The following is a 27,604-nucleotide window of genomic DNA, read 5'->3' on the forward strand; positions in this document are numbered from 1 at the left end:
TAGATAACTGAATTTCTACATCTAATTGCGCACCATAAAATACTATTGTCTCAACTGGATATAATATGTTGTTAATGTTTTTAACAAATAACAGATTATGGTTATGTTTTTTTAAAGAGTTCTTATCTTTTAGATATATATATGAAAATATTTACCATTGAAATGTTATGATATCTGAGATTTGCTTCAATATCTTCCAGTTTGGGAGGGGAAGGTTTGCATGTAATAGGCAAAATAAAATAAGATTGGACATGAGTTGATAATTGCAGAAGCTGAGTGATGAGTAATTAGCAGTTAGTTATACCATACACTCTAGTTTTGTATAATGTTTGAAATTTTCCTATATAAAAAGATTTTTAAAAAAATCCCAACACTCTCCAAACAATTCTTCAGGACAGTGAGAGAATAAATGGAGAACAATGAGTTACCTTTAGAGTAAAACGCAAAGGGGTATGAACTGGGGAAGTCCCTCCTGAGAGATCCTGTTCTGGAACCAAACATACACACCAAGTTCCTTCTCCTCTTGGCTGGGACAAATCTCAACCTTCCCACCCTAACCATAAACATGACATGAAGATATTCTGGCAACTCTACCCTGCTGTTTCAGCAGCAATTCTAAATCACCTTACAAAGGTGCAAGGCTCAACCAGGGCCAGATTTACACCTATTTAAAGAAAAAATTATGCTGTTACCCCATCCACAAGCAATAAGTGTAACTCAAAATAATTTGTCATTCAAAATAAAAACAATAGTGAATTGTGAAATAAGTATAAAGAAGTCCAAAGTTATGATTTTCCTATGATTAATACTTGGGTGAAAGCGTGTGTGTGTGTGTGTGTGTGTGTGTGTGCACATATAAAGACATGTATGTTATCTTCTCCTTTCCGTGGTTCCCATGCTGGATTGCTGGTACACTAACACCTGCTTGTTCTACCTATTGGGTCATCCAGCACTGAGCCCAACTATTTCTGGTGTAGGAATTTCAGAGGGAAAAAGGGTGGCAGATAATAGTTGTCCATCAAAATCTGAGGGGGATTCATTCCAGAACCCTGAACCCCTCCCTGCCCAGCAGATACCAAAAAACTTCGGATGCTCAAGTCCCTTATGTAAGATGGCATCGTATTTGCATATAACCTACACACGTCCTCCCATATACTTTAAATCATCTCTACATTACTTATAATACCTAATACAATGTAAATGCCATGTAGTTGCCAGTGCATGTAAATGTAAATGCCATGTAGTTGCCAGTGCATGGTAAATTCAAGTTTTGCTTTTTGGAACTTTCTGGAACTTTTTGTTCAAATAGTTTTGACCTGTAGTTGGTTGAATCCGCAGATGCAGAGTCTGCAGGTACAGAGGGCTGACCGCAATGTGGTTCTAAATTCTACTCTTATACCACAGTGGGCTCTCAAAAATTTGTAGAATACTTTCTTTCCTGAGAATGAGGGTACATCACCTAACTTCTCATCTTCTGGCACTGTCCTACGCATCAGAGCATATGTTGAGCTTTTTCTCCCATTCTCTGCCCCAAATGCTTTAATAATTCAGTTTGTATTACTGATGCCCTCTGGGACTTTTCTCTGAGTGACATGTGATATGTATTGCAGGCAGTGGTGCGCTGGTAAGTATTTCACAATTAAGTATTTCAGGGCTCTGAAAATAAAGCCCTGATTTTCAGCATTTGCCAATTTCCACTGTGTAAATACACCCACAGTGGCCAATTTCAAGCTACCAACTCTAGAGCATCAAATGCAGAGTTGGGAAGTAATGTGTACAACCAGCTCCCAGAGCCTGTAGGAGCTGGATCCAGCACACCACTGGAACTCCTGGTTTGCCCAAGATGGTCCTGGAGTAATTATTAATGTTACCCTCTACCTCCTTTTAAGATTGCTGATGAAACATTATGTGGTCACTCCAAAGAATAAATCACATTTGGGCCACTTCTTCATAGTAGAAAGCTTCCACAAAAGGTAAGATGTGATATCTCCTTGACCAAACTAGTACTAACTTCCTTCCCCGAAACATATAGTATCTCTTTAGGTGTTTTTCATCAAATGTAGGTAGTGGGGGAAATATGAATGGTAAACAGCCTCAACTACGTTCAAGCTCTCTGACTCAAACACACAATTTAATGACTTAAAGGAACTGCCATAGCATTTGAGTAAAATCAAGTCATGTAACGGGCTTCAGGCTACACTACAGCTTGGAATCACATGAAACCAAGTATCACACCCAGGGTCTAGCACAGTGCCTTGGCCCAAAGGAATAAAAACTGACTAGCCCCTGTGCGACCCATGAGGAGTATTAAATCTCCGCGTTCAAGGTCACCCAGGTCAATACTTAGCTGATCTCCTTTATGACAACACAAAGAAGCCACCCTGCAGTCTAAACTTTAATACTTTCTAGTATTTCAATACAACCTGTACTGAATCACATGGGTGATGGAGTCTGGCAGGCGAGAGCACGGCTTTTGGTTCTTCAGAGGGTAGGACCCCAAGGAAAAGTCAAAATAAAATAGCCGTCTTTAAATATCTAATGAGCTGCCACGTATAAGATAAATTAGATGTACTGTACTGTCAGGGAACACAGGGTAGAAATTATGAGGCACGTTTTTTTTTTTTTTTCATTTTAACATCTTTATTGGAGTATAATTGCTTTACAATGGTATGTTAGTTTCAGCTTCACAACAAAATGAATCAGTTATATATATACATATGTTCCCATATCTCTTCCCGCTTGCATCTCCCTCCCTCCCACCCTCCTTATCCCACCCCTCCAGGCGGTCACACAGCACCGAGCTGATCTCCCTGTGCTATGCGGCTGCTTCCCACTAGCTATCTACCTTACGTTTGGTAGTGTATATATGTCCATGCCTATGAGGCAGGTTTTGATTTAGTATAAGGAAGGACATCTAAGACCACCCTCCCATAATTTTTATTGAGTGATGATGTTTTGATGGAAGATTCACCATCCTGCTGACACATGAGTTTCAAGCCAACTAAGTCCATCTCTGCCTCTTTCACTCCTGAACTGCCTACATCAGGCTGTAAAGGAGCTGTTTGTCCAGAAGCCCCAGAGGATTTCCAGTAACTGGCATTGCCCAGGCTGGCCTCAGCTCAGAGGTCCATGCATGTCCAGACCGTCCTGAGCCTCTATCTAAAGTCCTGTGGCCTCAGATTCAGTGTAGAGTCAAGGCCAGGCATACCAGAAGGTTCACGTGCTAATCTTGAGGGCAAGAAGCACCCAGAAATATCCATTTTATCATCTGCCAGAACAAAGTTTGCTAGGCTGAGGGTCCATCAACAGATGAATGGATAAAGAAGATGTGGCACATGTATACAGTGGAATATTACTCAGCCATAAAAAGAAACGAAATTGAGTTATTTGTAGTGAGGTGGATGGACCTAGAGACTGTCATACAGAGTGACAGAGTGACAGAGAAAAACAAATATGGTATGTTAACACATATATATGAAATCTAAAAAAAAAAAAAAGATATGAAGAACCTAGGGGCAGGACAGGAATAAAGATGCAGATGTAGAGAATGGACTTGAGGACACAGGGAGCGGGAAGGGTAAGCTGGGATGAAGTATGAGAGTGGCATGGACATATATACACTACCAAATGTAAAACAGATAGCTAGTGGGAAGCAGCCGCATAGCACGGGGAGATCAGCTCCATGCTTTGTGTCTACCTAGAGGTGTTGGATAGGGAGACAAGAGGGAGGAGATATGGGAACATATGTATATGTATAGCTGATTCACTCTGTTATAAAGCAGAAATTAACACACCATTGTAAAGCAATTATACTCCAATAAAGATGTTAAAAAAATAAATAAAATAAAAAGATAAAATAGAAAAAAACACGCCTAGGCCTAAGAACTAGATGCGGCTGTTCTGAATTCTGAAGCCATGTTCAACTCATGCAGCTTTTATAAAGGAAAAGCGCTCCCTTTCCTAATCTTTCTCCTCTCTTTGGTGCCTATCTGCCTCACACAAGGGCTGAGATATCAAACAGTAAAGATCAAAGAAAGATACTTCCTGTTTTAAGAATAACTTTGTCCTGACACTAGATTAGCAGTAAAATAAATTACACAGTCTTCTTATCCACAAAGTTGCCAACATCACTCTCAGGCAGGGCATGCTTGTACTTGGTCTCAGGAATTGCAATGGAGTAATCTATGAAAGTGACAATGAGATAAAGACCTGACACACAGGCCATGTGTCCTGCCTCCAGAAACCTCAGAGGGAATTAGGGAAGCTTCCATTCAGGAAGTGATGTCAGAACAGGTTGGAGGATACCCTGAAACCCAGTCCCCAAAGGTTTTCAGTTGGAGCAAGATGAGTTGATGAAGATCCTGAGATTTCAGAAAGTTTTGAAAGCTTCTGTGACTAAACAATAGCAAAAATATTAATATTAAATACCATTTAAGAATAGCAGCTAGTATTAATAGTAAAATATCTTTTACTATGCACATATCAGGGTCTAGGCATTCTACTATAGACTTTATCTACATTTTTGACGTCTGGTCCTCACGAGTGGTAAGATGGACACCAGTTATTTCTAGTCAACAAAGTGAGCCTCTGAGAAGTTAAGCATGTCAACTGAGGCTACACTGGTTAGTAAGTAGTAGAATGAGGCTCTGAATACAGATCTGGTGGCTCCAAAACTTCTTCCACTACAAAACACTACCGACACGTCCTAGGAATCCACTAGGGTCCTGAATCTGGTCCCCTGGCCCAGCAGAGTCCAAATCTGAGCTCCGTTTTCCCGAGTCCAGGAGCCCTCGCACAGTTTCTTCATCTGCAGAAGGAAGATCGTGATGGTACCTGTCTCAGGCTGTTCAGGCTGCTGTCACAGGATACCGTAGACTGGGTAGCTTATAAATTACAGAAACTTATTTCTCACAGTCCTGGAATCCAAGATCAAGGCACTGGCAGATTCGGTGTCTGGTGAGAGCCCAATTCCTAGACAGCTGTTTCTTTTGTGCTGTAACCTCTAGAGAACTCTCTGGTCTCATCCTCGTGACTTCATTACCTCCCAAAGGCCCCACTTCTTAATACCATTACCTTGGGGGTTAGGATTACAATATCTGAATTTTGGGGGGACACAAGCATTCAATCTAGAGCAGTACCTATCTCACAGGGTGCTGGGAGTGTTGGATGAGATAATCCATGTACTGTGTGGCTTCCTGGCACAGAGTAAGCATCTCTAAATGTTGGCTACTGTCAGTTCCACAAATACATGAATGAGCTTTTTGCCAAAGGTGTACCAACTGCACACACTTATCTCCTCTACAAGTTTTACAGAATGCACTTCCTTTTCGCAAAATAATAGGCTGAATGTGGCATAAAAGAAAGCTGGCTAGCTGGCAATGGAGTTAGACTTGTTTTTGAATTCTGGCTCTGCCATTCAGACTTCAGGCAGGTTGCTTCACTTCTCTGGGCCTTGCTTTCCCCATCTGTAAGATGGAGTGTGGGAGTGGTAATCACATGCTTTAGCAATGGGACACATAGTTGTTGCAAAATAATAGCTACGCTAATTACTCGGCCAATCAAAGTGACTACCATAAGTACCCACTACTGTCATGAGTCTTTTCACCCGCTTTCCAAACCATAGAGAAATCTGTTAGAGGCCCAGATCATTATTTTGATGTAACTGCCCCTAAAAATAACATTCCCTTATCCCGTGGAATCATCGGCTGCGTTCAAATATATTCCCAAGGACAAAAAACAGTCCCACACGTACACGTGTATGATTAAACAACTCTAAGCATATAAAAGATGTTATAAATTAAGTAATGAGATACGATTACCATTGACGGCTGCACTAACTAGAGAAAAGGTCTACTTAGAAATTCTGGGGGGGACCTTTAAGATGGCGGAGGAGTAAGATGTGGAGATCACCTTCCTCCCCACAGATAGATTAGAAATACATCTACATGTGGAACAGCTCCTACAGAACAACTACTGAATGCTGGCAGAAGACCTCAGACTTCCCAAAAGGCAAGAAACTCCCCACGTACCTGGGTAGGGCAAAAGAAAAAAGAAAAAACAGAGACAAAAGAATAGGGATGGGACCTGCACCAGTAGGAGGGAGCTGTGAAGGAGGAAAGGTTTCCACACAATAGGAAGCCCCTTTGCGGGTGGAGACTGCAGCAGGCGTAGGGGGGTGCTTCGGCATCGCGGCGGTGAGCACAGCCACAGGGGTGCGGAGGGCAAAGCGGAGAGACTCCCGCACAGAGGACCGGTGCCGACCAGCACTCACCAGCCCGAGAGGCTTGTCTGCTCACCTGCCGGGGCAGGCAGGGGCTGGGAGCTGAGGCTCGGGCTTCGGAGGTCAGACCCCAGGGAAAGGACTGGGGTTGGCTGCGTGAACACAGCCTGAAGGGGGCTAGTGCGCCACAGCTAACTGGGCGGGAGTCCGGGAAAAAGTCTAGAACTGCCTTAGAGGCAAGAGACCATTGTTTCGGGGTGCACGAGGACAGGGGATTCAGAGTACCGCCGAAACAAGCTCCACAGATGGGCGCAAGATGTGGCTATCAGCTCAGACACAAGAGACGGGAAAGAGATGCTAAGGCTGCTGCTGCAGCCACCAAGAACCTTGTGTGCAAGCACAGGTCACTATCCACACCTACCCTTCCAGGAGTCTGGGCAGCCTGCCACTTCCAGGGTCGTGTGATCCACGGACAACGTCCCTGGGAGAACACACGGTGCTCCTCAGGCTGCTGCAATGTCACGCTGCCTCTGCCACCTCAGGCTCGCCCTGCACTCCGTACCCCTCCCTCTCCCCGGCCTGAGTGAGTCAGAGCCCCAGAATCAGCTGCTACTTTAACCCCATCCTGTCGGGGCAGGAACAGACGCCCTCAGGCGACCTATACACAGAGGTGTGGCTAATCCAAAGCTGAACCCCAGGAGCTATGCAAACAAAGAAGAGAAAGGGAAATCTCTCCCAGCAGGCTCAGAAGCAGCGGAATAAATCTCCGCAATCAACTTGATGTACCCTCCACCTGTGGAATACCTGAATATACAACAAATCATCCCAAAATTGAGGTGGTGGACTTTGGGAGCAATTGTAACTTGGGGTTTGCTTTCTGCACCTAATTTGTTTCTGGTCTCATGTTTATCTAAGTTTAGTATTTAGAGTTTATTATCATTGGTAGATGGTTTATTGATTTGGTTGCTCTCTTCCTTTTTTTTTTAATATATATATTTTTTTTTTTTTCATTTTTATCTTTCTGTGAATGTGTATGTGTATGCTTCTTTGTGTGATTTTGTCCATATAGCCTTGCTTTTACCATTTGTCTTAGGTTTCTGTCGGTTTTTTTCGTTTTGGTTTTTTTTTGTATAGTTTTTAGGGCTTGTTATCATTGGTGGACTTGTTTGTTGGTTTGGTTGCTCTCTTCTTTCTTTTACTTTATTACTTTTAAATTTTTCTTATTTTTAATAATTTTTTTTTTATTTTAATAACTTTCTTTTCCTTCTTGCTTTCTTTTTCTCTCCCTTTTCTTCTGAGCTGTGTGGCTGACAGGGTTTTGGTGCTCTGGCCAGGTGTCAGGCCTGTGCCTCTGAGGTGGGAGAGCTGAGTTCAGGACATTGGTCAAGCAGAGAACTCCCGGCTCCACGTAGTATCAAACGGTAAAAACTCTCCCAGAGATCTCCATCTTAACGCTAAGACCTAGCTCCACTCAATGATGAGCAAGCTACAGTGCTGGACGTCCCATGCCAAACAACTAGCAAGACAGGAATACAATCACACCCATTAGCAGAGAGGCTGCCTAAAATCATAATAAGGTCACAGACACCCCAAAACACACCACCGGACATGGTCCTGCACACCAGAAAGACAAGATCCAGCATTGTCCACCGGAACACGGGCACCAGGCCCCTCCACCAGGAAGCCTACACAACCCACTGAACCAACCTTAGCCACTGTGGGCAGACACCGAAACCAATGTGAACTACAAATCTGCAGCCTGCGAAAAAGGAGACCCCAAACACAGTAAGTGAAGCAAAATGAGAAGACAGAGAAACACACAGCAGATGAAGGAGCAAGGTTAAAACCCACAAGACCAAATAAATGAAGAGGAAATAGGCAGTCTACCTGAAAAAGAATTCAGAGTAATGGCAGTAAAGATGATCCAAAATCTTGGAAACAGAATGGAGAAAATACAAGAAACGTTTAACAAGGACCTAGAAGAACTAAAGAGCAAACAAACAATAACGAACAACACAATAAATGAAATTAAAAATTCTCTAGAAGGAATCAATAGCAGAATAACTGAGGCAGAAAAATGGATAGGTGACCTGGAAGATAAAATAGTGGAAATAACTGCTAGGGAGCAGAATAAAGAAAAAAGAATGAAAAGAATTGAGGACAGTCTCAGAGACCTCTGGGACAGCATTAAACACACCAACATTCGAATTATAGTGGTCCCGAAGAAGAAGAGAAATAGAAAGGGACTGAGAAAATATTTGAACAGATTATAGTCGAAAACTTCCCTAATATGAGAAAGGACATAGTCAATCAAGTCCAGGAAGTGCAGAGAGTCCTACACAGGATAAATCCAAGGAGAAACACGCCAAGACACATACTAATCAAACTATCAAAACTTAAATGCAAAGAAAAATTATTAAAAGCAGCATGGGAAAAGCAACAAATAACATACAAGGGAATCCCCATAAGGTTAACAGCTGATCTTTCAGCAGAAACTCTGCAAGCCAGAAGTGAGTGGCAGGACATATTTAAAGTGATGAAAGGGAAAAACCTACAACCAAGATTACTATATCCAGCAAGGATCTCATTCAGATTCGATGGAGAAATGAAAACCTTTACAGACAAGCAAAAGCTAAGAGAATTCAGCACCACCAAACTGGCTTTACAACAAACGCTAAAGGAACTTCTCTAGGCAGGAAACACAAGAGAAGGAAAAGACGTACAATAACAAACACAAAACAATTAAGAAAATGATAATGGGAACACACATATCGATAACTACCTTAAATGTAAATGGATTAAATGCTCCAACCAAAAACATAGACTGGCTGAATGGATACAAAAACAAGACCTGTATATATGCTGTCGACAAGAGACCCACTTCAGACCTTGGAACACACACAGACTAAGAGTGAGGGGATGGAAAAAGATATTCCATACAAATGGAAATCAAAAGAAAGCTGGAGAAGCAATTCTGATGTCAGACAAAACAGACTTTAAAATAAAGACTACTACAAGAGACAAAGAAGGACAGGGCATAATGATTAAGGGATCAAGCCAAGAAAGATATAGCAATTGCAAATATTTATGCACCCAACATAGGAGCACCTCAATACATAAGGCAAATGCTGACAGCCATAAAAGGGGAAATTGACAGTAACACAATCATAGTAGGGGACTTTAACACCCCACTTTCACCAATGGACAGATCATTCAAAATGAAAATAAATAAGGAAACAAGCTTTGAATGACACACTAGACCAGATGGACTTAACTGATATTTATAGAACATTCCATCCAAAAACAACAGAATACACTTTCTTCTCAAGTGCTCATGGAACATTCTCCAGGATAGATCATATCTTGGGTCACAAGTCAAGCCTTGGTAAATTTAAGAAAATTGAAATTGTATCAAGTATCTTTTCTGACAACAGTATGAGACTAGATATCAATTACAGGAAAAAAATCTGCAAAAAAATACAAACAACGGAGGCTAAACAATACATTACTAAATAACCAAGAGATCACTGAAGAAATCAAAGAGATAAGCAAAAAATACTTAGAAACAAATGACAATGAAAACATGACAACTCAGAACCTATGGGATGCAGCAAAAGCAGTTCTAAGAGGGAAGTTTATAGCAATACAATCCTACCTCAAGAAACAACAAACATCTCAAATAAACAACCTAACCCTACACCTAAAGCAATTAGAGAAAGAAGAAAAAAAATATCCCAAAGTTAGCAGAAGGAAAGAAATCATAAAGATCAGCTCAGAAATAAATGAGAAAGAAATGAAGGAAACAATAGCAAAGATCAATAAAACTAAAAGCGGGTTCTTTGAAAAGATAAACAAATTGATAAACCTTTAGCCAGATTCATCAAGAAAAAAAGGGAAAAGACTCAAATCAATAGAATTAGAAATGAAAAAGGAGAAGTAACAACTGACACTGCAGAAATACAAAGGATGATAGATTACTACAAGCAACACTATGCCAAATAAAATGGACAACCTGGAAGAAATGGACAAATTCTTAGAAAAGCACAACCTTCCGAGACTGAGCCAGGAAGGAATAGAAAATATAAACAGACCAATCACAAGCCCTGCAATTGAGACTGTGATTAAAAACCTTCCAACAAACAAAAGACCACATGGCTTCACAGGCGAATTCTATCAAACATTTAGAGAAGAGCTAACACCTATCCTTCTCTAACTCTTCCAAAATATAATAGAGGGAGGAACATTCCCAAACTCATTCTTTGAGGCCACTGTCACCTTGATACCAAAATCAGACAAAGATGTTAGAAAGAAAGAAAACTACAGGCCAATATCACTGATGAACACAGATGCAAAAATCCTCAACAAAATACTAGCAAACAGAATCCAACAGCACATTAAAAGGAACATACACCATGATCAAGTGGGGTTTATCCCAGGAATGCAAGGATTCTTCAATACATGCAAATCAATCAATGTGATAAACCATAATAACAAATTAAAGAATAAAAACTGTATGATCATCTCAACAGATGCAGAAAAAGCTTTTGACAAAGTTCAACACCCATTTATGATAAAAACCCTGCAGAAAGTAGGCATAGAGGGAACTTACCTCAACATCATAAAGGCCATATATGACAAACCCACAGCCAACATCACTCTCAATGGTGAAAAACTGAAATCATTTCCTCTAAGGTCAGGAACAAGAGAAGGTTGTCCACACTCACCACTATTATTCAACACAGTTTTGGAAGTTTTAGCCACAGCAATCAGAGAAGAAAAAGAAATAAAAGGAATCCAAATGAGAAAAGAAGAAGTAAAGCTGTCACTGTTTGTGGATGACATGACACTATACATAGAGAATCCTAAAGATGCTACCAGAAAACTACTAGAGCTAATCAATCAATGAATTTGGCAAAGTAGCAGGATACAAAATTAATGCATAGAAATATCTTGCATTCCTATACACTACTGACGAAAAATCTGAAAGAGAAATTAAGGAAATACTCCCATTTACCATTGCAACAAAAAGAATAAAACACCTAGGAATAAACCTACCTAAGGAGACAAAAGACCTGTATGCAGAAAAGTATAAGACACTGATGAAAGAAATTAAATGTGACACAAATAGATGGAGAGATATACCATATTCTTGTACTGGAAGAATCAGCATTGTGAAAATGACTATATTACCCAAAGAAATCTACAGATTCAATGCAATCCTTATCAAACTACCAATGGCATTTTTCACAGAACTAGAACAAAAAATTTCACAATTTGTATGTAAACACAAAGGACGCCGAATAGCCAAAGCAATCTTGAGAAAGAAAAATGGAGCTGGAGGAATCAGGCTCCCTGACTTCAGACTATACTACGAAGCTACAGTAATCAAGACAGTATGGTACTGGCACAAAAACAGAAATATAGATCAATGGAACAGGATAGAAAGCCCAGAAATAAACCCACGCATATATGCTCACCTTATTTTTGATAAAGGAGCCAAGAATATACAATGGAGAAAAGACAGCCTCTTCAAAAAGTGGTGCTGGGAAAACTGGACAGCTACATGTAAAAGAATGAAATTAGAACACTCCCTAACACCAGACACAAAAATAAACTCAAATGGATTAACAACCTAAATGTAAGGCCAGACACAATAAAACTCTTAGAGGAAAACATAGGTAGCACACTCAATGACATAAATCATAGCAAGATCCTTTTTGACACACCTCCTAGAAGCAACTGACAAAGGATTAATCTTCAAAATTTACAAGAAGCTCATGCAGCTCAATATCAAAAAAACAAAGAACCCAATCCAAAAATGGGCAGAAGACCTAAATAGACATTTTTCCAAAGAAGTTATACAGGTTGCCAACAAACACATAAAAGGATGCTCAACATCACTAATCATTAGAGAAATGCAAATCAAAACTACAATGAGGTATCACCTCACCCCAGTCAGAATGGCCATCATCAAAAAATCTACAAACAATAAATGCTGGACAGGGTGTGGAGAAAAGGGAACCCTCTTGCACTGTTGGTAGGAATGTAAATTGATACAGCCACTATGGAGAACAGTATGGAGCTTCCTTAAAAAATTAAAAACAGAACTACCATACGACCCAGTAATCCCACTACTGGGTATATACCCTGAGAAAACCATAATTCAAAAAGAGTCATGTACCACAATGTTCATTGCAGCTCTATTTACAATAGCCAGGACACATAAGCAACCTAAGTGTCCATCGACAGATGAATGGATAAAGAAGATGTGGCACATATATACAATGGAATATTACTCGGCCATAAAAAGGAACGAAACTGAGTTATTTGTAGTGAGGTGGGTGAACCTAGAGTCTGTCATACAGAGTGAAGTAAGTCAGAAAGAGAAAAACAAATACTGTATGCTAACATATACATGGAATCCAAAAAAAAAAAAAAAGGTTATGAAGAACCTAGGGGCAGGACAGGAATAAATACGCAGACATAGAGAATGGACTTGAGCACACGGCGAGTGGGAAGGGTAAGGTGGGACTAAGTGAGAGACTAGCATTTACATATATACACTACCAAATGTACAACAGATAGTAGGAAGCAGCCGCATAGCACAAGGAGATCAGCTCGGTGCTTTGTGACTGCCTAGAGGGGTGGGATAGGGAGGGTGGGAGGGAGATGCAAGAGGGAGGAGATATGTGGATATATGTATAGCTGATTCTCTTTGTTATAAAGCAGAAACTAACACACCATTGTAAAGGAATTATACTCCAATAAAGATGTTAGGGCTTCCCTGGTGGCGCAGTGGTTGAGAGTCCGCCTGCCGATGCAGGAGACACGGGTTAGTGCCCCGGTCCAGGAAGATCCCACATGCGGCAGAGCGGCTGGACCCGTGAGCCATGGCCACTGAGCCTGCGTGTCCGGAGCCTGTGCTCCGCAACGGGAGAGGCCACAACAGTGAGAGGCGCACGTACCGCAAAAAAAAAAAAGATGTTAAAAAAAACTAAAGAAATTCTGTGTGCCCTATCTGATTCAGAATATTGTCATCCCAAGGTGAACACTGGCCTACACAGTAAAGCTAAAGCACATAATTGAATATAATGGAAGTCAAACCTTGATTGATTTTCATGGTAATTGGTTTGTATTAAAACATAACACACACTATTAAAAGTCAGGCTATCAGACAGATAAAAAAACCAACCTCAAACCTGTTAATTAAAATCAGTACTCTGTGTTTCCCTACCAATTATGTCTCCAAACACCAGGCTGGAGTTTGTTTCATTCACTTGTTGAATGTCCCACATGTTAAAAAGTAACAGTACTTTTTCCATCTTTTGTTACTATGCCGAACAAAATATGCTTTGTATTAACAATAAATTCACTTACTGGCCTTTTGGGGAAAAGTGGTGTTCATGTCCCTAATAAATCCTGATACCTGACTTAACCACTTAGACACTGAACACTTGGGCCATTAAATTCTTAAATCTCCAGTTCAAATGTGCATTGTACAATTCATAACTTCATTGACAAACTTAGAAATCTGACCACACCCTAGAAGGGAGCAATCTAGAATGTGCCCTCGCTTTCCATTTTAGTCTTTTGTTCTCGATTCGCAAAGTTCCCTGTCCATCTAGAAGTTCTGATTATGTTTTTAAAAATGCATATATATTCACACTCTATGCAGATACAACCAGAAAATTCTACCTGTTTATCTTTTTATCCTGGGTTTTCTAATTAGCCTGACTCAGAAGTAGGGGAAATTCTAAGTGCCAAAGGTAAATATCCCAATATTTAGAAAAGTGAAGCCTTACACTTTGACAATGGTGGCTAGCTAAAACCGGTAACAGGTTAGGGTTTCTTCAGTTTGCACCCACGAATGTGTTACATGCATAATGAACTCTCACCCATCTTCTGCTATTTTTCTGTCTGGAGAATCTCAGAATTTGGAACTTCCACCAGGAGGCTGCGGGCACTGATCCATCCCTTATTTTTGCCTGTTGCTACACACTGGGACGGAAGAGCGCAGCTCACATCCTTGAGTCTTCTGATGGTACTCAGGTATTAAGCTTTCTGCAGCATAGTGTTTGCTGGCTCAAACAATTACCTCCTTTGCATTTTTCTCCTCTCTTCACTAGTGTGGCTTGTCTCCAAGCATCCTTAGAGTCTAAAATATCCAGGTATGGAAACATGATGGATGAATGAAGTGTGGCATATATGTGCACAATAGAATATTACTCAACCATGAGAAAGAAGGAAATCCTGTCATTTACAACAACATGGATGAAGCTGGAGGGCATTATGCTAACTGAAATAAGCCAGACAGAGAGAGACAAACAGTGTGTGGTATCATTTATATATGGAAACTTAAAAAAAAATAAGTGGAACTCATAGAAACAGAGTCGAATAACAATGGTTGCCAGGGACTGGGGTGGTGGTAGTGAGGGAAATAGGGAGAGCCCGGTAAAAGGGTACAGACTTTCAGTTATAAGATGAGTAAGGTCTGAGGATTTAATGTAAACATGGTAACTATAGTTGATAACACTGTATTGTATAACTGAAATTTGCTAAGAAAGCAGAATTAAGTGTTTTCATAAAAATGTAAATATATGAGGTGATGGATGTATTTCTTAACTTGATGATGGGAATCTTGTCATAATGCATGCATATATTAAATCATCATGTTCTACACTTTAAATATATTGCCATTTTAAATGTCAATTATACCTCAATAAAGCTGAAAAAAGAAACGAAATGAATAAAATATCCAGGATTTCAAGGCAACAGCTACATACTCCTTTGTGCCATTTCTGTTCCTTCTCCAAAAAGTACATATTCACCAATTTCATCAAAAATAAAGAGTTATGTACAAAGTTGTTGCTGCAGAACTGTTTATGATGTTTAGAGACTCTAGCTGCAGCCTAAAGCCATGAGAGACAGGTTAAATAAATTATGGTATATCTATATAATGGAACATTGGGAATATAATACAACCATTGCAAATGATGCTCTAATGCTGTAAGAAAATGCTTTTGCTAACATTTTTAAATAAAAAAGGATAAATTGGGAGATGGGGACTGACATATACATACTACTATATTTGAAACAGATAATCAACAAGGACCTACTATATAGCATAGGGAATTCTGCTCAATAATCTGTAATAATCTAAATGGGAAAAGAATTTGAAAAAGAATAGATATAAGTATATGTATAACTGAATCACTTTGCTGTACACCTGAAACTAATACAACATTGTAAATCAAATACAGTCCAATAAAAAAAGTTATCAAAATCTTATCTTAGGGTGATCCAAAATTACCTTTAGCACATTTTAAACAGTCATTTTCTCTGAGTGATGGTACTGTGAGTACTTTTTCCTGCTTTTTTCCTCCATTTTTATATTACCCAATATTTTGGGAGGCAAAGGGGGGAAAAAGGTAATTGTGGGGCTAGGAGTGTCATAGTTAATCAAATAAAACTTTTTGGTCTTTCTTATTGTAGCCCCCCCCTCCTTTTTAAGTAAGGAAGTCATTCTGAGGTGTCTCTGCCAGCTCAGTCATCTTGTCCTGTGGGTTAGTGGTGGACAGTGTTCTATACGGCGGTGATGACAGCTGGCGTTTACTGAATAACTGCTATGTGCCAAGCAGGAATCTAAGTTCTTTATATACATATTATCTTATTTAATCCTCACATCAACCTGGTGAGGTTGTATGATTAGCTCCATCTTACCAATACTGAAACTGAAGCACAGAGGTTAAATAAATGGCCCCAGGTCATCCAGCTGCAATTCACACTCAAGCCCTCCAGAGTTTGAATAACTACACCATTTACAAACATTAGGCTCTAGGCATTTTACTAGGACTATCATTAGTTTAGAAATATTTGGTATATGAGTTGACTCCATAAGGATTTAGCTACTTTTGTATGCTTCAAAAACATCAGAGCACCAAGGAGCACGCGAAAGGAGTCTCCCTATAGAGGCCTCATGGAAACTCCACTGAAGGACTTTCGCCATCGTCTGTCGTACAGATGGAAATGGCTACTTCAGTGAGGTGGTGATGATGTCACCTGTACCTTTTTCATCAACGTCAATCAAATACTCAAATATCTGTACCCAAGTTGCACAGCATATGAAAAAAACCACCAACTATAATAAGACTTCCAACTTAATTGTGGAGAAAAGACCAATAACATACATGGAACAATCAGCACAGGGCAAAAATAAAAACTTTTAAAATAATAATAATAAAACGTTAAGTCATGTGGCAGACTGGATAACTAGTGTAGAAGTCATGTAGAAAGAACCATCAGCTCTGAAGTATCTTAGAATCTGAAGGTACAGTATAAGAAACAATACTTGAAGATCATCTAGCCGACTCCAGCATTCCAAGAGGAGAGCTAACTTGGTTGAGGGCACCCAGTTGCTAGAGTAACCAAGAAAGCTTGAAGAAGCAGTTAAGTCTTGGAAAAGCTTTCCAAGGATAACAAGCACAGTGAGTGAGGTGATCTTTTGATTAAAAGAGTGGACAAGATTTCCTGATTTAGCAAAATCAACCTGCCACTGTTCTGATTTTTAGATTACAAGATTGTGAATAGTCCTTGCACTGAGGGATCAGATTTAAAATTTTTAAATAATCAAAAACTACTGAATTGTTTGTTTCATTCCATTCATTGCTTTTAAACATTAAGTATTTTAATGTTTATCACACTCTACCCAAAATATTAGCAAACAGAAACATACCTACTCACATATGCAATCCAGGTGCCTATCTGAGAGAAGTGATATCTGGCTGCCCTAAAACACCTCTGGTTTGGACAGTGGCAGGAGTTTGAAGTTGCAAACTGTAAGTAGGAATTAATTATTTGTCCAGCTTTGATGCTTTTATCAACCACATACTCAAATTTCATTTAAAGCATGTAAATACTCTTTGTAATAATTGCTTATGTAAAAATCTATCAGTCATCAGAAAATAGGGATGTGCTTGAGTCTAAGTAGATTTGTCTTAGATTACCTAAATATCAACTGATTGGGCAGTAGTTTTTTTTTGTAAAAAGATACTTGAATGCTAATAGGCAAGGTATAAAGATACTAAATTAAGCCTAGTTTTAACTAAGAGATTTTGGTAGTCAACACAGCAGATGTGGCTCAGAACATATAAAATTTATTTCAGACATGTTTGTTCAAATTTGAGAAAAAAACATGATAGGATAATGAAAAGTCAATTTTGATGAATTCTTTTTAAAAGATAAATAAGTATGATCGCTAGACTTAAAATAACTATGGTTTTCATTAAAAAAAATACAAAACTAATACCTGACAAAGCACACAGGCATAAAGTTATACTTTCCTGTATTCTAGAATAATACTTCCTGCGGATCTGCAAGCAAAAGTTAAGGCTCAAGGTTATTTTTTCTCTGCCTTCATGCTATTGTTAAGAGAGCGTATTTTCAATTCCTCAAAAATTACTTCAAGAGGTATTATACACTCAGTTAAACACAGACCATTTAAGCTAGCAATACTATATACTCAAAGCAGTTCTCTTTCGTTATATTTTAGCTATTTACATTGTGAATTCTCATACAGTTTGTTAATGTAAATCAGAGAAATAACTAAAATGTGGCTTCAAAATAAGTAAAACAAGTTAATAAATCATTAGGAATCAATGCTAAATCCATAAAGAAAGTCATTTTCTAACAAGACTCAAAAACAAAAGTAAACAGAAATTTAGGTGTTAGATGCCTTCCTTATAACCGTAGCCAATCTGCTGTATGGGTTCAAAGTTCCCGACAAGACGTTAACTTTCAACCGAAACATTTCAGACCTACAAAATACAAGTATCAGAGTTAACCGCGTCCCACAGTCGAGTTAAAATGCTTTCCAAAGTCTCAGAGACTTTAACTGAATGCAGAAAAGCTAAGAGTCTAAGTTGATAAACAGAAACAGAAAAAAGTGAAGCTGTTTGCCAAATATCAAGCTTTTACAGACGAATCCAAAGCATATCTAGCAATTTCCCTATGTGAAACAGAATAACCTGTATGCAAAAGGTGCATGTTTGAATGCAATCACTTATTAGCATGCATTCTACTTACTTTGCTTTCTGCCATTTATAAGCTTCATTAAGGAGACCCAGAAAGAGGTAACAAATTGAATTAAGTTCAGCTCTGATAAGAAAATCCTGTTGTAAACTCGAGCTACAATATGCATCTCAGAAATTCCAGCGGGGAAGGGACTCTTCACAAACTAACATATATACAAGCTTTAGATTGTGAAATAACGCATTTCAGCATTCTGCACTGTACAGTACTGTTAGAAACCTCAACTCCACCTCCCCACTCCGCGAAAAAATTCACCTCCAATCTTCATTGGTCCACATAGTTCCGGCCCACATGGTATCAGTGGGTGTGACCCTCCCAACAGGTCCTCTCATTGGCTGCGAGGAAACAGCGTTTAATAGGCTGTGATTTTCCGGGGCTGTCAAACTCCACGCCTCCAGACCTCGCGCTTGCGAATAGGCCTAGGGAGCTGGCGGCTTCTCTGCGATTCAAAGGGCAAGCTGACTGCCCTGAGCGCCAACCCAGAAAGACAAGCTCTCATAAGGGAAAGGGGCGAGGAGAACAAGGGCAACTCAGGCTCTCCACCCACTTCTGCTCTACCCCTACTCCCGGACCCCACCAAATGTTGACACACGTGCATTTCCCCACCGACAAATTAGTAAGGTGGTCAGTGCATTTGCCTTCCATTGAGCCGTAACCTGAGGAGCAGCTCAGACTCCGAGTCCAATCGCCTATTCTACAGATGGAAGCAAGCAAGGGTCAGGCTTAGGCAACGATCTGTAGTGCTTGCGCCCCCTCAGAGCGGTCCGCCGACGGTGGGCGCTGGTGTGCACGACGCGCGCTTCGGTGCCTGGCCCGCCGCTCCCGGGTGCCGGACCCCGCGCTGCGCCTGCCTGGCGCCCGCGCTCCCCTCCCGGAGGGACTTACGCGGCCTGTTCTTCCTCCCCGAGTCCATCCTCCTCCGCAGCCGGCATTTCTTGGCCGGGGAGTCGTGCTGAGGGGGCGGCGGCTGTGGCTGGAGCTCTGGCTGGAGCGGGAGGCGCGGGGGCGCCGCGTCGCCGCCGCCGCCCGGGAGGCTCCGGCTGCAGAGGCGCGGCGGCTGGATGGGCGGCGGGTGGAAGCCGTTGTGCAGCACTCCGTTCACGGCTGCAGCGCCGGCGGGAGTCCCCGGGGCACGCGAGGCCGAGCGCTCCGGCTGCCCTTCGTGGTCGCCCATGCCAGGGGCTGGTGGGGCGGCGCGCGGGGCCCGGCTCAGGCGGCCTCGCTGGAGGTCATTCTCGGGCGTCTTTATTTCCCCGGATCCTCCTTGCGGCTTCCGATTCAACAGCCGCAGAGCCGGCGCCGAGGGATGGCGAGCCGGGCGCTCCTCCCCTCCTCCCGCCGGCGCTCCAACCTCCTCCACGCCCTGCCCCCCGCGCGCCGGCCCCCCGGCGCCGGCCTGGAGCATGCCCACTCCCGGCGCGGAATCGGGGATACCAGCGCGCCCCCGGCCGGGGCCCCGGCAGCCCGCCTTCCCCGGATCCCCCAGCCGCGCGACTTCAAACGCGGCTTCCTCGCCTCCCAGACCTGTCCCCGCTACTGAGCATGCCCAGTCCTGCCCGCCACCGCCGCCGCCACCGCCGAGCTTCAACATGGGGACTGAAGTTCTCTGGCTTTGCAAAGGAGCGATGGGCGGGCTGGGCTTTGTATGGCGGAGCGAGCCGAGAGGGGACCGGGCGAGGCCGGCGCGAGAGGAGCGAGCAGCTTCGGGAGGAATGTGCGGGGAAGACAAATATCTGTAGAGGTTTGGGTTTGCTAATCCTGTCCCCAGTGAGCTAGATACCTTTGCAAGGTCATTCACGTCGTACCCTCCTCCCCGAAACCTTTGTGAGTGTGTGTGTGTGTTTAGTGAAGTGACCAAACTACTCACAGGCCTGGGGAAGGAGAACGATTATTTATAGAAAGATAGGCGGATTTGGAGAGGGAGAAGCGTGTAATTTCTTTGCTGGCACACACAGACACCATGTGGCCTCGTGGAGTTGTCTTTTGCAGGGAGGAAACCTAGGAATTCAGTGTAAGGACAGTGAAGGTCACAGATGTAGGCGGGATTAACCGGTGCTGGAAGAGACCAAGTAAACAGAAGCAGTCCCAAGCTATAAAAAGCACTTTCCTCACCCAGAAAGGACGTTTAAGAGACAATGTCACTCTATTTATAGAGTAAGGAGTTGCCTGTGTTTTAAGAAGGGAAGGCAGCATCGCAGGGTAGACAACCCCATAGGCTCCGGAGTCAGAGCTGGGTTCAAATTCCAACTCAGCCCCTGATCAAACCAAGAGAAAGTCATTGCTCAAGTTAACACACCTGGCGACAGGGGACAGGACTGGAGACGCTCAGTAGGCAGGACAAATTTGGGTGGTGAGGACCTTCCTAAAGCTGTGTAATCCCGTGAGGCCTCAGCTTTTGAATCTAACTAGGAGCTGTCATGAGAAATCTATCTGAAAGTACCTGGTACAGTCCTGGCACACAGTTAAACGCCCACAAGAGGTGGTTATCCTTATTACACCGTTATTATTAGCAGATCACCCTTCACTTCCAACAAGGGGAACAAACCATACTCACAGCCATATTTACTGTGTAACTTATTGTGTGTGATGTTCTCCATCATCTGTATTTACTTAATCTACAGAGGAGTCAGAGGCCTCGGTGCATTCAGCAGCAGCCAGGGCTCGCACCTTGATCGGAATTCCTTCCAGCAGAGCCTGACCTAGAATCAGAGCTTTAGAACCCATGACCACTTGAGTGCTTTGGTCCATTCACACATTTTTTCAGATAAGGAAACGGAGCCACAGAGGGATGGCTGAGGTTAGTAAGAACAAAACTAAGAATAAACCTTAATTCTCCTATCTTTGCTTCCCTGACCTTATTATACTTTTGAAGACATGGAGAAAAAACCTAGGTGATCTGGCCCCTGTCTACCTCCCCTGCCTCGTCTTGATCTCCTGATGGTCCCTCTACAGAGAAGCCTTTCAGTTCCTCAAACACACGAATATCCCTTTGCATCTGCTGTTTCCGTTGCCTGTTCCCAGACCTCTTTGTCTACTAGATTCCAACTCAATCCTCAGATCTCTGCTTCAACTGCTTATATTTAAAGAAATCTTCCCTGACCCTTAGGACAAGATAAGGGCTCTCTCCTCCTACACTTGACCTTCATGACTCTATCAGTCTGCAATGCTACAATGGGGGTAATCATAGAACATCACTGAGTTGTTACACTGACGAAATGAATATATATGTAAAGTGTCCAGCACATCATAGGTGCTATGAAAAAGTTAGATATTATTTGATTGTCTCCCTCCACTACACTGTAATCTCCATTAAGGCAGATGACTCTCATTCATCATTGTATCCCTAGGAAGCTCTTGGTAATCATTTGTGACTGAATAAATGACTTTGGTAATATTTCACCCAGGGTGTCTCTCACTTTCTACTGTAAATTTGCTAAAAAAGACAGAACAACTAAAACCTCCATTGTTACACCTAAATATTCAAACATAAAGTTTTCAAATTCCTACATAATTTAAGCTGAGTAGTTTAGGAAGCACTTTACATCAGAAATGCAAATAGAAGATTTAGCAATGCAGTATCTCCAAGGACATATTCTCTCCAGCTTGGTTCCCAGGCATGGTGAGGAAGGCCTGAGCCAGGTGGCTCAGACCCAGGTAGGGCAGAAGTACTGGTTTGGGGACAGAAAGTCCTCCACCTGCTTCCTTTCTCTCATCATCGTCAGGCTGGTGCCCTGGATCAGTTACACCCTGCATGTGGTAGAGAGGAAGCCAGGAGGCATCTCACAGGTGTATGGGGGCGGGGGGGCAGGGCGGTTTCAGAGGTGTAATTTTGAGGCATGAGCTATCATGTGCTCCAGCAGGGGAGTTGAACAGATAATATTTGGAAGAGAGGGAGGGAGGAGAGTGCCACAAGGCACTCTCTCCCTCTGTTCATTTTTTTATTTACTAATCATTTATTAAAGCATGTACTATATTGTAGGCAGTAAAACAAATGCAGGGAGTACAAAGCCAAAATAAATGTCTTCGTTGTCCTCTAGGGGCTTACAATTCAGAGAGAGGGAGAGGAAAGTCAATGTTCTCCATCATAAGAATAACCTAGGGAGCTTTTTCCTTTTAAACTTTCTGTTGAAAATAACATACATACAGAAATGTACACATACCCTAAGGGTAAAGCTCAGTGAATTTTGCACAAATGAACACCCTGTGTAGCCAGCACCTGATCAACAAACAGGACACGACCAGTAACCTAGGAGAATTTTTAAGAGCCAGTTTTGGGCCGAGGTTCATAGACCTTCAGTAGGTTTGGAGCACAGGAGTCTGCATGGTGATGATGGTGATGATGATGATGATAAGTATTTTTTAAATTAAAGAAATGAAACAGTAACTTTTTTCAAAACAGGATTAAAAAAAAATGCAGATGGTCCTTCCTTGGAGCAACAATGAATGAAACAAAGTACGTCACCAATGCCATGGAAGGGAATTCCAGGGGACCCCAGAGAGTGAGCAATGATGGAATAGGAAGACAGAGGAGGAAGATGGTGCTGAGATGGATGTTAAGACATGCTTCAGAGAGGAAATGACCCGTAAACTGAATTTTGAACAATAATGGGATTTCATCATGGAAGGTGGAAGGAATTCCATTCAGAACTGAGGGAGTGGAGACTCTGCAGGTGTTTTGAAACCATCTGGCATGTTTGGGAACCTGCCAGGAGTTCAACAAGGCTGAAACACAACCTACGAAGGGAGGAGGTAAGTGATGGACAAAAAGGTTAGATGGGGTCCAAATCTCAGATGGCTTTCTGCACCATAGGAAACAATTTGGACTTTCTCCTGAAGGCCATGAGAAACCATGAAAGAGTTTTAGGTTGTGGAAAAACTACTAGATTTGCATCCTGGAAGGACCTCTGGCAGCAGTCTGGAGAATAAAATAGGGGAGGAAGTTCCTAGCTGGAAAGCCTAGATAGAAGACTACTGGAAACAACCAGGAAAGAGGTGAGAAGGGACTGAGTGAAGGACCATTCAGAATGAGATCATCAGGTGGATTTAAAAATTATTTAAAGAATCTATAGGATTTAGTGGCGAATTGCAGGGTGAGGGAGAGGTAAGCCTAGGATAATTTCTGTGTTTCTAGTTAGGGCAACTGGGAATGTGGTGGTTTCAGCATGCAAAGATAAAATACGCAGAAAAGGAGCAAGATCTTCTACCTATATTCTCTCTGGGTTTTATACTTTAAGAAGGGTGAGCCTTTAAAAATACAGATCTGATCATGACATTCTTGTACTTAAACTTACATTGATATGTGAGCCATATCAATATTTGCCTATCTCAGTCTAACTCAACCCTTCCTCCCCTCCCCTCCCCTCCCCCTTCCTTCCTTCCTCCCTCTCTCCCTCTCCCTCCCTCCCTCCCATTAAAAAAAAGGGACATCAGCACTAGTTTTCTATTACTCTAAATAAGACTTGTAATTTACTGTTATTTTTTGAAGACACAGATAAAACCTGTCCACCATGCCATCATTACACATTATCACTGTAGAAATTCTAGTTCCTTGCTAAAATGGAAATAAAGCCAAATTTGCCCAAGTTTCTACCCCTTAATAGCCACACAGATGACAGTAAGAGCTCGGAGAAAGGGTACTCTTCAAGATATAGTTTAAAAAGAATTACTAGAACTTAAACTGCCAGAATTATATCGACCCAAAATGACTTCTTTTTTGCTTTCTTGCCTTTTTGCTATCGGTGTTGGTACCTTTCTTAGAGATTCGCATGGGGCACCTCACACAAGACACTATTTTTGAGGACAGTGCTACTCTCAATGACCCTGCTTCTCATGCTGCTTTCTTCAGGGCCCCGGGGAGGAGCGCTGCTGCAGGCAGAGGCCACCAAAAGCAAACGCACGCTGCTCTGGTGAGTAACGTGCTGTGGGGAGATTCTGATGACCCCTGCATCAGAGCCTCCCTCTTTTCCTTTCTTCAGAATTGAGCAGCTACTACACAGCAGGCACCAAGCTAAGTACCAGGGATATACTCTTAAGCAAAAACCAAGTCCCTGTCTTTATCTAGATTAAAGAAAAGACAAGCCTTAAGCACATAATCACCACAAGAGCAAAACTGTAAGTGCATTCCGCGAAGTGCAAAAAATGGTAAGACTTGGGGCTTCCCTGGTGGCACAGTGGTTGAGAGTCTGCCTGCCGATGCAGGGGACGCGGGTTCGTGCCCCGGTCCGGGAAGATCCCACATGCCGCGGAGCGGCTGGGCCCGTGAGCCATGGCCGCTGAGCCTGCGCATCCGGAGCCTGTGCTCCGCAGCGGGAGAGGCCACAACAGTAAGAGGCCCGCGTACCGCAAAAAAAAAAAAAAAAAAAAAGGTAAGACTCCTGGTGCCATGAGGGCACACGCCAGGGGGACCTGGCCTAGTCTTAAACTTTAGTAGCTGAAATGATATTTAAGCTAAATTCTGAATATCGAATAGAAGTTAACTAAGGTGGGGGTGGAAGTGGAGGAGGTATTCTTAGGAGGTATTCTTACCATAAATATGGTAGGCACTTGCTGACTGACAGGATGAATTGACCCTGTCCCTCTCAATAGGGCAAATCAAAAGTAAGGAAGATTATTCACTGGTACAAACCGTTGGAGAGGGTTCAGGCCAATCCCATTCTCTTTACTGTTTTTCTATATGGGTTGATGGAGCGTTTTCTACTCGATACTATTGTTGCCTATTTTAGTTTTTTGTTGTTGGGTTGTTTTTTTTGTTTCTGGTCCAGAGGTGGAAAAATATATCATTAGCAGCTGCCACTACCAGTAATAACCGTGTGTACAGGACTGTAGCCCACCTCACATGAACCAACTTCCTGTCAGTCACTAATATTTTTTGAGCAGCTACCAATTATGATTTGGTGAAGGGAGGTGGAGTGTGGCTGCCTAGAAATTTGATAAGCTATAATCAGAGCGACCCCAAGTACTGGGCATAAGTTTAGGAATGGAGCTGGGTTTAGCAAAATGATAGTAGTCTTCTTATCTAACATTTATTGACTTCTTACATGTACTAAGCACACTATTGTCATCTTTTTAAATTAGCACAGTAGTCACTTGAGTTGGGTACTGTTATTATCCTCATATTTTGAAGGAGAGAACTAGAGCTTAGGGAGGCTAACCTGCCCACTTTCACACAGCAGGAAATGTATAACAGACATTTGAAGTCAGGTCTGGGTGGCCCTAGAACCTGCACATTTCATAACTCAGCCACAGTGCCTCCCAAAAGGTGGCGTATCTCCGGTCACCTGCAGACTTTACGCCATGGTTGCGAACACCTGATATAGTATTCCACTGCCCACACAGCATTGCTCTTCACAACAATTACTGGGTCCCTTTATTTCTCACTGAAATGTTTTTGCAGTCTAGTATCTTAAATTTTTGTCTCCAAAAGAGCCTTTTTTCCCTTTTTATTTTTTAAATTATTTTTTAAATTTATTTATTTATTTATTTCTGGCTGCGTTGGGTCTTCGTTTGCTGCACGCAGACTTTCTCTAGTTGTGGCGAGCAGGGGCTACTCTTCATTGCGGTGTGCGTGCTTCTCATTGCGGTGGCTTCTCTTTGTTGCGGAGCGCAGGTTCTAGGCACGCAGGCTCAGCAGTTGCGGCACGTGGGCTCAGTAGTTGTGGCACATGTGCTTAGTTGCTCCGCAGCATGGGGGATCTTCCTGGACCAGGGTTCGAACCTGTATCCCCTGCATCGGCAGGCGGATTCTTAACCACTGTGCCACCAGGGAAGTCCGTCCCATTTTTTAAAATTAATTAATTTTTGGCTGCATTGGGTCTTTGTTTCCCTTTTTTAAAACAATGTCCTAGCGGGCTTCCCTGGTGGCCCAGTGGTTGGGAGTCCGCCTGCCGATGCAGGGGACACGGGTTCGTGCCCTGTTCCGGGAAGATCCCACATGCCGCGGAGCAGCTGGGCCCGTGAGCCATGGCCACTGAGCTTGCGTGTCCAGAGCCTGTGCTCCACAACGGGAGAGGCCACAACACTGAGAGGCTCGCGTACCGCAAAAAAAAAAAAAAAAAAAAAAGTCCTAGCTATTACCATTCTCTATTTTATATACTTATTCAACTAATATTTTTAAATGATGCTACCACGTGTAATCCACTGTTCCCAGTTACAGCGATGAGCAAGGTAAAAAGTCCCTCCCATCATGGAGCACACTTCCTCTGGGGAGGGGGGCAGGGGAAGTCAGAAAATAAACAATTAAATAAATAAATACAGACTGTGTTAAGTAACATAAAAATCAAATAAAATGATGTGAAAGAGAATTATTGGAAGAAAGGAACCAGTTTACATGGGGGTAGTTGAGGAATCCACATTGATACTGGTTCCTGAAGGTTGAGAGACTGAGGTGCGAAGTATCACGTAGAGAGATTTGGAAGAGCATTCCAGCATATGGAAGAGGAAAAAAAAATGTGTATCTATATCTGTATCTATATCCATATCCATATCTACATCTCTGTGTGTATGTGTGTGTGTGTATATGTATTCATCTCTTCAACACCAAAGTTCCAATATTTGGGGGGATGCTGGTGAAGAGGGGGTACGCACATTCCTTTGAGAATGATATCAGTGGAAGGGACAGGCTTTGATTAGGGTCCCAGCATTCAGGGCATTCAAATTTGTCTTATAGCTTCCCTGTTGTCTGGGCGAAGTCTCCTATGAATACTGAAGTTTCTTCAGCTGCAAGTGATAAAAGCCACTTTAGCTCATTTCCTCATAAAATGAATTAGTGCAGGGAATTGGGTAAATAAAAATCACTGGAAAGTTTGAAGGAACAGCCTCTAGGCTGGGCTCCCAGTAATGAATCCCAGAATCCCACCACAGGATCAGCTTCCTAAGGGAACTTCTGTAAGGGAACTGCTACTTCTTGTACAACAGTAAACCAAGAAATCAGGGAGGGCTTCCCTGGTGGCCAGTGGTTGAGAGTCCGCCTGCCGATGCGGGGGACGCAGGTTCGTGCCCTGGTCCGGGAAGATCCCACATGCCGCGGAGCGGCTGGGCCCGTGGGCCATGGCCGCTGAGCCTGCGCGTCCGGAGCCTGTGCTCCGCAACGGGAGAGGCCACAACAGCGAGAGGCCCGCGTACCACACACACAAAAAAGAAATCAGGGAGTCACTGCTCCTACCGCCAGGTCCAGGACTGACTGTCTCAGGCTGAATGGAAACCTACAAAATTCTTGTCCTGTATTCTGTCTCTCCAAATCCATGATTGTATTTTTGTTTTAATTAATTTACGATTTTAAAAAATTAACTTATTTTAAAA

At 42.4% G+C, this 27,604-nt stretch overlaps 1 protein-coding gene across 8 annotated transcripts in view; it reads right to left on the reverse strand.

The window, feature by feature from the left end:
• The window catches only part of PANK1 (pantothenate kinase 1), a 111,904-nt gene that overhangs the window by 49,290 nt on the left and 35,010 nt on the right, over positions 1 to 27,604 (reverse strand). Inside the window, exon 1 of one of the 8 annotated variants that reach the window (XM_032607879.1) lies at positions 19,193 to 19,898. The exons of 5 other annotated variants lie outside the window; for them this stretch is intronic. In XM_032607879.1, the coding sequence (XP_032463770.1) occupies positions 19,193 to 19,898 (706 nt within the window). Of the gene's footprint in view, positions 1 to 18,301; positions 18,532 to 19,192; positions 19,899 to 27,604 lie in introns of those variants that run through there. 2 more of the 8 variants (XM_032607887.1, XM_032607880.1) reach the window with 2 other exon arrangements.

Source organism: Phocoena sinus, chromosome 16 (assembly GCF_008692025.1).
Source record: "Phocoena sinus isolate mPhoSin1 chromosome 16, mPhoSin1.pri, whole genome shotgun sequence".
Classification (NCBI taxonomy): Eukaryota; Metazoa; Chordata; class Mammalia; order Artiodactyla; family Phocoenidae; genus Phocoena; species Phocoena sinus.